This window comes from Trachemys scripta, chromosome 4 (genome assembly GCF_013100865.1).
Source record: "Trachemys scripta elegans isolate TJP31775 chromosome 4, CAS_Tse_1.0, whole genome shotgun sequence".
In the NCBI taxonomy this organism is placed as follows: domain Eukaryota; kingdom Metazoa; phylum Chordata; order Testudines; family Emydidae; genus Trachemys; species Trachemys scripta.
The window spans coordinates 89,611,066-89,623,025 of NC_048301.1; the positions used below are offsets into that span (position 1 = coordinate 89,611,066).

Sequence of the window (11,960 nt, forward strand, 5' to 3'; positions counted from 1 at the left end):
AGCTTCCATTATAACACCCTAGAAAGGCAAATGAGCATCCTTTTCTGAAGCTCTCACTTTTCTGTCGCTTCTCCATGACCAGAGACAACTCCTCTGTCCTGATTATTCACACTCACAACTCTGGTGACATATTTACCTCATCACTCACCTCTGCACCCACATCCTGTCATTTCTTCCTCTATCACTTCTCTAAAATCCAGCATTTGCTCTTCATTCCTAATGCCAAAATTTGCCTCAACTTCTGCAATCTTTGGCTTTCTGAACTTTGTAACTCACCTCACTCACTCTCTTCCAGTTTAGTCAAGATTTTGGTGCAAAAATCATTTCCTTCTCCCCATCACTCCATCCCTTTATCATATCACACCCTTCTTTTATGCTTATATGTTGAAATCAAAGCAGCAACATTGTAGGTAAGAGTCTGTTTTCATTTTCATTATGTTGTAAATTATATCCTCATCTTTTTAATTCAGACTAGGGAGTTTTTCAAATCCAATGAAACTAAGATATCTGCCAAACTACTTCTGGCTTAGAGATGCACAAAAATATTAAAATTAGAGATCATTATTATTATTATTGCCTATTTCTAGAACAATCACAGATGCATTTTGAAAAGTAAATTTTTTTTAGTCTTTCAGCCATTTTCAGGACCTTCTGAAATCCACAATAATTTCCTGTTGCATTCAATAGGAGTTAGAAGACGCCCTTCAAGACCAAAAATTCTCTCCAATCTACAGTCTGGATCTTGATGGGTTATTCTGAACTCACTCTGTACATAGAAATTCTATTGATATTGATGGGAGTCAGCAGGGCAGCCTGGAGTGCAGAATGTGCAATGGAGATCTGCACTGCCGATAAGAGATCCACACTGTGGAGCAGAGGGGAGAGTTTTGCCCCGAAAGCAGAGTAATATGATCTTTTCAGCTACAACAAAATGTAATTAAAGTAAACATTTCCAAGTTTGGGAAGTGGCTACTCTTCTGAACTTAATCCTTTTAGAAGCTCCACCGATGGTTTATGATTTTATGAATATTGTTACTACATGCAGTCCCAGGAGAAGGTGCTCAACTGTTGGATTGTCAACCTCTTGACAGGATTCTGCATAGCAAAAATGCTATGAAGTGGCATGCTACTTTAGCACTTTTACTATGCAAAGGCCCTATCAAATGCAATAGCGTGACAATGTGCAAAATCCTGGTTAACACAGGGGGCCCCTCTGAGGTCAAGAGCCGTCCCTTTTGTTTTATAGTTTAACATACATTTGAGGCTATTAAGAAAAAAAAGAACTTAAACAGAAATAGCTGATAAGGATCTGACTTAGCCAAACAATGGGAAGGAAATTCAGAGTTAAAGCTAGCACTTAGTTCTTAGCACTCCCCATTGTGCCTAGATACTATATTGTAGAATGATTTTACAAATCATACAATACTAAGGGATAACACCATGAGGTAAGGAGCCTTAGATCTGAATTTCCCATGCTTTTGTTGGTTTAAGTTCAGGCCATGAACATTATTTTAACTCGGTATTTGTATTTCTTGGGACTAATTGTTCCACAATCTCTGAATCCTTGTTGTGAGTGGAATACAGCATGCGGCACACGTTCCACTCACAACAAGGAGGACAAAGGATTCAGTGATCAGAGGACAATTAGTCCCAATTAGGCCTATTTTGCAGCTCAGTGTAAAGGGTGGGGGAAGGGTGCTAAAATTTTAAAGAAATAGGTTCCTCCGGCAAGTTACCGTGAGATCACTAAAGTTACAAGTGAACTTCAGACCCTGGCACCTCATACACCGTACTACATTCTGATGAGTTTCACCAAGATTACGTCTACAGTAAAAATGCTACAATGGCACAGCTTCGCTGCTGCAGTGCTTCAGTGTAGATGCTACTTACGCCGACAGCAGGGATTCTCCTGTTGGTGTAGGTAATTCACCTCCCCAAGAGGCAGTAGCTAAACTGACAAAAGAATTCTTCTGTTGACCTAGCGCTGTCTATACTGGGTGTGTTAAGTCACCTTAACTATGCCACTCAGGGGTGCAGATTTTTCACATGCCTGAGCAAAGTTGTTAACCCAACTTAATTTTCTAGTGTAGAGCAGGCCTAAGTCTGTGCCATGCTCTTGGGAAGGCAAAGTCAGTAGCATCTAGAGGTGATGGAACACTATTTGTAAAATATATTACGTAACAAATATTGGCAGTTTTCATCAAGTGGTTTATTTGACAAATCCCTTGTTCTAGCTTTCAACCAACTGTCCTATTGACAGACCTCATTTTAAATTAGCTTCAAAAATCAAGGTTAATAATACTTACATATGTACATGTGGAGGCTGGAACCTGCTCTGGTTGATGTTGTAGTGTGTAAATGCCTGGGTTGGATTTGAGCTGTACTCATCCACTGTTATGGTAACTTTGCCTTGTGAAGGAATTCCATGAGCCATCCTTCCTCCTTATAGACATGAGCAATTTACAACTTTCCAGAGTCAAGAATGGCGGAGGGCATTGTGTTCCAGCCAACTTCTGAACCCAAGGATCTCCTCATCAACACTACAGACTTCTACAAAAGGAAGAAAAATAACACAAGAGACAGTGTTTAAAGTCCCGAGATGCCAAAAAGTTCAAATTATGGCTGTATTTCAATCTAGCCCTATGTTGATACCCTTTGGAAATTTCTATCTATATATTTCTAATGTACCCATTTATTTTAGTATCTAGCCACTAAAGGTTAATTATATCTGCATCTTTTTCTAAAGCTTCCTCACTTTGCACTGTTTTAAGAACTGTTGTAGTATGGATTGCTTAAAATAAGACTCTGTTTACACTACAAAATAATCTGTGTGGAAAGCCCCAGCTAAATGCCCTATATTTACTATTCCTCTTAATTTTAAATAAACATCTAGTGCTAATTACAGCTGTGAAAGTTAATAACTGGGCCTAACTTCATGAAGGTCAAATGGCTCTTGTCAAATGCCTGCACCCTCTTGGAAGCACAGTTAGCTTTACAAAGTTGGTTACACTTCGTCAGATCTTTTGCCAGCTGAATATAAGACAGCCCATCTTACAAAGTTGTAACAAAAGGTAAACCACTTTGATTCAAAGTAGTTATATCTGTCAGAAGGAAAACTGGCATTTGAGCAGCATTACCGATACACTCATTCTACCTGCAACAAAACTAAGCTTTCTACACACTTTATGTAATCAAATAGTTGTGATTTATTTGCTACTATTACCAGCATTCTCTCAGTGCACATATATAATTCTATTAACTAGAATTCTACATACATATACAAGATAAAAAAAAAACATGCTTCTCTGCCTATACACACTCATGCCTATGTCACACACAATGTGCCAGTCACTAAAGTACCAACACCTTTTCTGGTGCACCAGACAGCATCAAATTCTAGCGCGCACACACACACACACACACCCATCATAAAGAATATTAGTATCCAAGTGGAGAAGCCCAGCCCGGTGGTCTAGCAGTGTGAGCACAGGCCTAAGAGCCAGGAACTCCCAACTTCTACTCTTAGTTCTGACTGCTTCATAAAATCATTTCTCCCCCGCCCTCCCATCTGTAAAATGAGGGTATCAAGACGACCCTACTTTACAAGGGTATTGTGAAAATTGATCAGTTAATGTCTGTAAAGTGCTTTCAATCTCTGTATAAGTACTATTTATGGGCCAGATCCTCAGCTGGAGGATCTGGCCTTAAATTACTAGATGCAAGGTGCAGGTTCTTGTATTTATGTGTAAGTTACAAGAGTAAATCTCCATGTGCTGAGATGAGAACATACGAAATAGAAGGGAGGAGACTGATCTGAACCTCAGGCATCAAACTATGCAATATTTTTTCTACAGTGATACTCTTGGAATACTCTTAGCTCCCAAACAGAAGTATGTTTACCACATGCAACATTAAAATTTTGAAATCTTTTCTTTGTAATAAAACTTATTTAGATTACAAGACTAGTTTCCAGTTTGGCATAAAATATTGAAAAAATGCCCAGCAAATGGCAGATGGCCTGCCATAGGCCATTTATTTTATTATTTTACAACCTCAGGCCTACCTCCGCTTCCATATGTTAGCTGGGCAAAGAAATGCCACAATCTTCATTCCAGGAATAGGATTCTCTCATCCATTTCCAATATCAGTAAAAAGCAGACAAAATTAAACTAAACCTTAAAATTCTCACCACGAGAGAGAGCTACTTGTGATTTTGTATGTTTCAGTGAAATCACTGTTTGGTCTTTATACTAATTTGCCCTCATAAGAATAGTACTAAGGGTCTGAGGGATAAAAATCAACAAGGTAAGATTTACTAAATCAAATCTTTGCCCTGTTAAGTGTGATGTAAGATACATGTAATAACTGCTCACGAATCATAATGTGGTAGTTTCCATACCAAATCTGCAGCTGTTTCCTTAATTTCCCTCACAATTATATTATACTGTTATTTTGCATAACAGTAAAACACAACACCTGCTTCAAATTGCAGTCCTGTTCTAAGTATTGTAATTCTTTTGAGATACAAACTATTAAGAGTGTGCAGCGTAAAAACTGCATAATTGCACTGCACTCAAAAGTAACTACAAATGAAAACATCTTCCTGTTAGAGAAATGACTGTCATTAAAAAGAATGTTAGCCATCAAGGCTTGAAGGGGGGAAAAAAACCACATTTTTATACAAGAACTGTAGGGTTTACATAAATTAGGGAATAGTGTGGAAATTACAAGCCCAATCTTATTTTTTTGCAATCAAAATCTACTGTGCAAAACAGAAAACATTAAAAGGAACCACAACCAAATTTTTGCTCAGACTTTTAGGAAGGCTATGTACTTCTATTAATAGTATAAGCAAAAGTCAGAACATTACATTTCCTATTACAAGTAACTCAGAAAAAAATTAATTTGCTCATTAAAGTGAATTACACACAAAGATAATATTAAACATCATTTTACAGTGTTCATAAAACTATTACAAAAATATAAATTTCCGCTAACTAACAAAACAGAAGTACTAAGAGGATATTTGATAGTCATAGAAAATACTTTTAAGTTGTTTCATTGTAATATTTAAAGTAAAAACTTCCCATAATATTTAATCCTAAAAATATACCTTTATGATTAAATAAGACTAAGTTAAACAAAGCAACGAATTCAACTGAACGGTAACAACAAATATCCGACGTGGAAAAAAGTCAAATATATGACGGGGAGGCTGATTTTAATTTCATTTTCCTAATTTCTCTTGAATGTTTTATATAGCAATACAGCTCACCTATCAGAGGTGTTGGATTATCTTCTTTAATGTGGAGTTCTTTGAAGACAATGTCAAACAGAAGCAGAGTATTTCATCCGAAGAAGTGGGCTCTAGCCCATGAAAGCTTATGCTCTAATAAATTTGTTAGTCTCTAAGGTGCCACAAGTACTCCTGTTCTTTTTGCAGATACAGACTAACACGGCTGCTACTCTGAAACAGAGTATTTCAGAACTTTCATAAACAAATTTGTATTAAGCCCAAGGAAAAAAAGGCTCATTTTTCAGCACTATTGTTCTTCTCACCCCCCCTGACAGTAAGCACTCACTGAGATGATGAGCACAAAAGAATAGTTGCATGTTTTTTCATAGCTGTCAAGTGCAACCTAGTATGCAATATTTGCCACTTCTTACCTGATAATTTTTAAGCAAGAAATCTAACTATAAAAAGGATATGCAATCCACTTCATTATATCATGTTTTACTAATGATATGCCAGAGGTTATTCTGAGAATGACAATAGCCATCTTTCAGTGTGTATTTATGATTTAGAATGTTACAAAGAGATACCTTAGTGCATGGGTCTGTTTGCTCAGTTTTACATCTATAAAATGTACAAGGCTGGCACTTTTAAAAACAAAAGGCAGACAAAAATGTTATACTACAGCCTACTTTTTTAAGGAGTATTCATACTGAGCAGCTTTTACAATTTTATTTTAATTTTAACTGTAATTAAAACATTATACATAATAGCTCTTTGGACTTATATAGCATTATATTAAAAAAAATCCCCCTCAGATTTAAGCACTTGTGTGTCCTCAGTTTGAACAATCAATGCTTTTTCTCTTCTGACTGGTATTTAGTGGGAGAAAATGTCGAAGTCTGTCAAAACTGAAGAGGGAAAAAAGGGGTTAAATTAGCTGTTAACGTTTTCTTTTCGAGTAGGCTTCCAATATCTGTTACATCAACGTTGATAGAGCAACAACATATTAAAAAAATATTAACACAAGCCCACCACAATAAATAAGATAGTTATTTGGTCTCTTATAGGTTATTGCAGGATGTGCTCGTGATTATTTCATAATTTGCCCGAAATCCCTACAATGCTGTACAGTACTATACTTTTCATGCAACTCCAACTTCATCCTATTCATCAAGAGTGGTGTATATATCAGAGTGACACCGCATACTAAGTGTAAACGTGTGTTTTAAAATTTCATTCTAGACAACACATTACCCACTCTGGACACACTTCTAGATAAGCGCTCGAAGACTTCAAGAGAGAGCGGGAGGCATGAAAAGTTAAATCAAACTAGTGATGCCCACAGAAAGCTTATCCAAAAAACTATGCACACACACCGTGAGTCGCATAGAGAAACAAACGCAACGCTGTACATTCATAAATACCACCTCCCTCCCCCCCTCACACACACACACACACCGACTTCCTCTCCCTTCATGTGTCTGTGGAATAAAACCTCGTGGCAAGCCGATCCCTCAGTATAAACGATCCAGTTGCCAAAATGGTTAGCTCTGTAGCACTCAGTACTAGGCGGAAAAGGCAGAAGTGGTACCAGTCTGCACACGCTACCTCCTCTATCAGTCAGTCCATGCCCGGCTGCCGCCTCGTACTCTCTGGGCACCCTCTGTGCTGGCTGTTGTGAATGCGCTGGGTGCTTGGCTCACTCCCTCTCACCCCCTTTTTTCCCAGGCTCGGATCGATTGATCGCAATCAGTGGCCAATGGCTCTGACACCGCACCATCCTGCCTTTTGTACAACATCCCGCTTTTCCCAACGTCATTCATCCCATCCGATCTTCCCCTTCCACTAGGCGAGCTGGCATTATAGCCCAGATCAAATACACACACACACACCACAGACAGAGCCCCCGGGAAGCACAAACCCGCCCTGCAAGCTCCTGATTTTGCAATTGCTCTTGTGTTTATTATTTCCTCGGGGGTGGGGGCATTTCTGCATTTTTTTAAATACATAAAGTTTCCATCCTCCTTTTTCCTCCCCGCTCTCTGAAATTAATGCACGTTATTTTTCCACGCCCACATTTGCACTAAAACTGATTTTTTTGGGGGGGGGGAACGAGCGACATAGTCAACTAACAAGAGAATAAATCCTTTTTTTTGCCGGCTGTGTCTTTTCCCCAATCCCCCCCCCCCCCGAAAAAATATCCCTCCTTTCTAAAGGTTTCCAAGTGCTCTAGGCCTCTGGGATCAGGATTTCAAAGCATGTTTTAAAATGTAGTTCTCTCGCATATAAATAAGACACCGAAACTCCAGCTCTGAATATAAAAGAAACCGATTTGCAATCGGTACTTTTCTTGGAGTCGACTCGCTTCCCTCCGCCCCTCCGGTTGCCTGCTTGGGGGGGGAGGAGAAAAAGCCCCCTTCCAATGCACAAAAAATCGGAGCAAACGCCACATTTCAGTTTGAATGTAACTGTACTTTGCATTTCGCCCGCTTGATCTGCCGTTTCCTTGGTCTCTCCAGCAAGCAAAATGCTCCCTGGCCTACCCTCCCCTGGTCGTGCTCTAACATTATAACCCCGATCACCCGAGACTTTCTAGTAAACAGCCAGGAAAATTCATCCCATTTCTCTCTCTCTCTGCTGCCAAATCACTTCCACCACTTCCTCCCCCCCAGACAAGAAATAACGCAGTGGGGGATAGAAGGGGGGCTTGCATGGGGTGGAGGGAGGGAGACAAGACACGCCGCTCAACAAAATAATTAGCTTTTCACTGTGCAAAAAATAACCCCCAAACAAATGAAAACCAAACCATCCAGCTAAATGATCATTCTGGTGAAAGGAAAATAAGCAGCCAGTTTTATTCTTATTATTGTTTAAAGCAGCCTGGCTCAGGCGCTGCTGCGCTAGCCCCTGTCTGATCCCCTTCTACTTGTACATGACAAGGCACCTCTAACCCGAGGCTTTGTGTTTTGTTATTTTTCCATTTGATTTCTCTCCCCTTCTCTCTAATCGGGGTTGATTACCTTTCTTTTTCTGGCTGCTGCTGTGTGTCCTAGGGATGCCTTCAGTGCTGGGAGAGGAACCGATCCATGGGGGATTTGAGAGAGCTGGTTAAGAGAAAGGCTGGAAGGTGGAGGTTGGTGTAGGCAGGGCAAAACCTTCGACCCTGAGGGTCCCCCGGCTGGCTGGAGAGTGGAAATGAGAGAGACAGAGAGAAAGAATGAGAGCAGAGCCTCGATCTGGGAGAGAGAGCAAGCGAGAGAGACAGAGGGGAGAGCGAGCGAGAGCAAAGAAGGGAGAGAGCAGAGCCGTGCAGTGAGAAGGGACTGCCACTGGGGTCAGGGAGCAGAGCACCAGGAAACAGGGCGGCCAAGGAGCTCTGCACATACACACACAGCCAGCCAGCTCCTCCTGCTGCCTCTGACTTCACTCCCCAAGCAAGGGGGGCAGAGCTCTTCTGCCAAACTGCTGCAATTCCCCCTCCCATGGAGCCTGGAAGAGAAAGAAAGGAGAAGCGCTGTGTTAGTTGGGTCAAAGGAGAAGGACAGACTGAGCATCGCGTTTGAAATAAATAATAATAAAAGGCAGGAAATTCAGGAGACTTTTCGGATAAGGGAGCACACAAACAAACCTGCATTGTAACACCTCCCCAGTCCTGAAGGGGGAAAAGCCCTCAGCTGGGGCTAGGTGAGAACAAAGTAGGCATACTTTATGATCAAAACAAAACAAAACAAAAACCTGTCTCCCCAGATTTCTGCACTTCTGCTTTCCCTTGTGAAAAGCACATTTTCTGTAATGCAGGAGGTACAAATACAATAGCTGGTTGAAATGTGTTAATTGTTCTATAGCAAAAATTAACCTCAGTGCCCAGAAGAAGGCATAATAAACATGGGGTTTTTTTAGTAGTTTGTTGGGATTTTTCTTTCCCCCTCGCTGTCCTCCTAAGAAGCCTATAGTAATTGTGTCAACAGTCACATCAGAAGCAAAGTAAACACTGGAACTGTTTGTTCTTTTTCTTTGAAGACAACAAATGGAAGAAAAGACTTCTAAAAACATACAAGTAGGGGCAAAGGGGGGAGAGAAATGTCAAAGAAAACCCAGAAAATCAGGCTGATAAAACTATTTCTATCTGACCTTGAAGAATGATGCCCAGTAGGGTCCTATGCATTTAAAAGTACTGCTGATTTTGGCCAGCCTTAGGATATGCATGGCAACCAGACCTAAATTTCTTGTTGAAGATAGCCTCACAGATCTAGACTATCATCAGGAAGAAATCCAGTATGAGAGCAAAGGCAGCAGTGTACATATGCAACAAATTAAGTTATCCCACTAAGCAGCCTAAAACATATTAAGTCGCAGGAGTTTTTTCAAGACTGGTCATAAGGCTCTTCTGGGCTTATTTTAGGGTGATCATTGTAAGGCCCCAAAGAGATTTCGTTTGTTTTGGCTAAAATGGTCCTCAAACAAGTGAGTCTTCCTTCTCACCAAATAAAGGCATTTAAAGTACTGAACTTCAGAGAAATATATTCCACCACTGGAAAAAATATTGCCCTGAGGTATTTGGATAGGGCACAGGACTGAGAATCAGAAGAGACAGGTGCTGTCTATTCCTGGCTCTCTCACTGATTTGCCTCACCTTGGGCACTTCTTTGTTCTTAAGTTTCCTCATCTGTACGTTGAGGGCATATATTTACTCAACTTGCAGATCACTTTGCTTCCACCCACACATTTCAGTCTATAAGTGCTAAGTCATTACCCAGTCATCCGGATCACCATTCTGAAAATGTTTCTGAGAAATGCAACATTTCCAGTCAAATGGGGACCCATTCGACCCCAAATTCTTTTAATAAACGAATTAATTTCTGACAATTCTGGGCCTCCTAGGCAATTCTCTTATATGCACAGAGGAGTGGCAAGAATTTTTGAGTAATCGTTAGTCAAGTTGACACTGCAAGGAAGGAGGAAGGAATTGGGGCCAAAACGTTCTTAAGTGATCACTGGTTAAAAATGAGGGCACCAGAGATCAGTGGCTACTCTGGAAGGATGTGAAACAGGAATAGATGTGGTCCTGAGGTTGTTCCAGCAGAGCAAATCTTCTTAGATTGATTAAAGTGGTTTTTGGAATACAACTTCTTATTTTGTTTTCCCGCCTTTCTTCCTTAATTGATAAAGAAGTGTTAAGTTCCTGAAAAAAATTAAATACAAGAATGCAAGATAAGCAAGAATAGAAAAACTGTGGTAAGTCTATCTTTATTTCGACTGGGGATTTTGATTTATTAATACAAATGTTGATGAGATTATCTAAGGGTATACATTTGGGAATAGAAAAAGTAAACAAGTGGTTTGTTGTGAATGCCACAGGTTTGATTTTCTGGTTTGATGAAATTAAAAATGTTCTTCAGGTTCTAACAAACAGCTTTTGTTTACATAAATGCTTCCTAGTTCTAATGGGAAAAAAGATCTACGTAACCATGTTTTTAGACCCTAGACACTTTTTTTACACTTATATTAATTTAAAATGAACTACAAGAAATACACGGACTAGGCTGATGCCTATTAAAAGTTTCATTACAGATTTCATTATTTTGTAAAATAAATAGGTGCTATAGAAGCTCCCCTTGTCATCCCATCGCAGTTCCACTGCTTAATACCACTGTATTTTATCTCTGGCAAACAGAAGAAAGGAGGGTAGGATTTTCAGAAGTGCACAAGGAAGTTAGGGACACAACCCCCAATGAAAGTCAATGGACTTGTGCACCTAACTCCATCAGTCACTTTGGAAAGTCTCTCCAAATCATCTGTGAAACTGTACAAGAAAAGCATTTTTAAAGTCTTTCTTTAAGGATGGTTTTCCGAAACAAAGAAAAGTTTTGCACATCTTCCATAAGGAAAGAAAGAAATGAGTTCTCAGACTCTGACTTAAATCATAGTACTGGTATGTGTTTGCAGTACTGGATAGACATCCACAATTACACAATTCCTGCCCCAAAGAGCATACAATCTATGGGTCAGATTATGCCATCCTTACTCAGTGCCTTACTCCATGAACAGTGCCATTTATTTCAATGGGACTACTTCTGCAGTAAAGTGCTACCCAGTGTGACTGAAAGTTTCTTCTGGTTTGGATGCAACACTAAAGAGATACTCTGTACATTCTGTATTGCTTTAGTGTTTACAACGTTCTGACATCTTAAGGTTAGAGAGTTAAGGATTCTTGCTTGAAGAAAGGTATGATCTGGGAATCTGGTTGTCCCCAAGTGATCATTAATTAGTAGCAACATATTCAAGTAAGAACGCTACAAGTAGAACTCTACAACAAAGACCAATGGTCTGATCACATTCACACAGAGGTCAGTGGGATTTGGCCATGGATTACAGTGAATACAGGCCCACACATGTGGTAAAAAGGATATATTTTTAAGTAATTGGGGAAGAGAAGACACTTAAAGCAAACACTAACACATTGGATCAGTCATCACATCTGAGAGAGAAGATCTAATGTTAGATCTAGGAAGATCTCTACTGGGTTTTGTTTTTTCCACATTTTATAGCCTGAAAATGTGCATATTGGATAGGCAGTTTGCAGGGCTGGCTCCAGCTTTTTTGCTGCCCCAAGCGGCAAAGAAAAAAGAAAAGAATAGAAAAGAAAAAAAGCCACAATCAGCGCACTTCTACCACGCCGCTTCATTCTTCAGTGGGAATTCGGCGGCCAGTCCTTCCCTCTGAG

At 39.9% G+C, this 11,960-nt stretch overlaps 1 protein-coding gene across 2 annotated transcripts in view; it reads right to left on the minus strand.

Moving 5' to 3' along the window:
• The window catches only part of MPPED2 (metallophosphoesterase domain containing 2), a 128,957-nt gene extending 120,349 nt beyond the window's left edge, over nucleotides 1-8,608 (minus strand). The window contains exons 1-2 of one of the 2 annotated variants that reach the window (XM_034769877.1): nucleotides 8,257-8,608; nucleotides 2,307-2,550 (exon numbers count right to left, since the gene is read on the minus strand). In XM_034769877.1, the coding sequence (XP_034625768.1) occupies nucleotides 2,307-2,434 (128 nt within the window). In that variant the 5' untranslated portion in view covers nucleotides 2,435-2,550; nucleotides 8,257-8,608. Of the gene's footprint in view, nucleotides 1-2,306; nucleotides 2,551-6,844; nucleotides 7,108-8,256 lie in introns of those variants that run through there. The other variant, XM_034769878.1, reaches the window with a different exon arrangement.
• Between the last annotated feature and the right edge of the window lie 3,352 nt (nucleotides 8,609-11,960).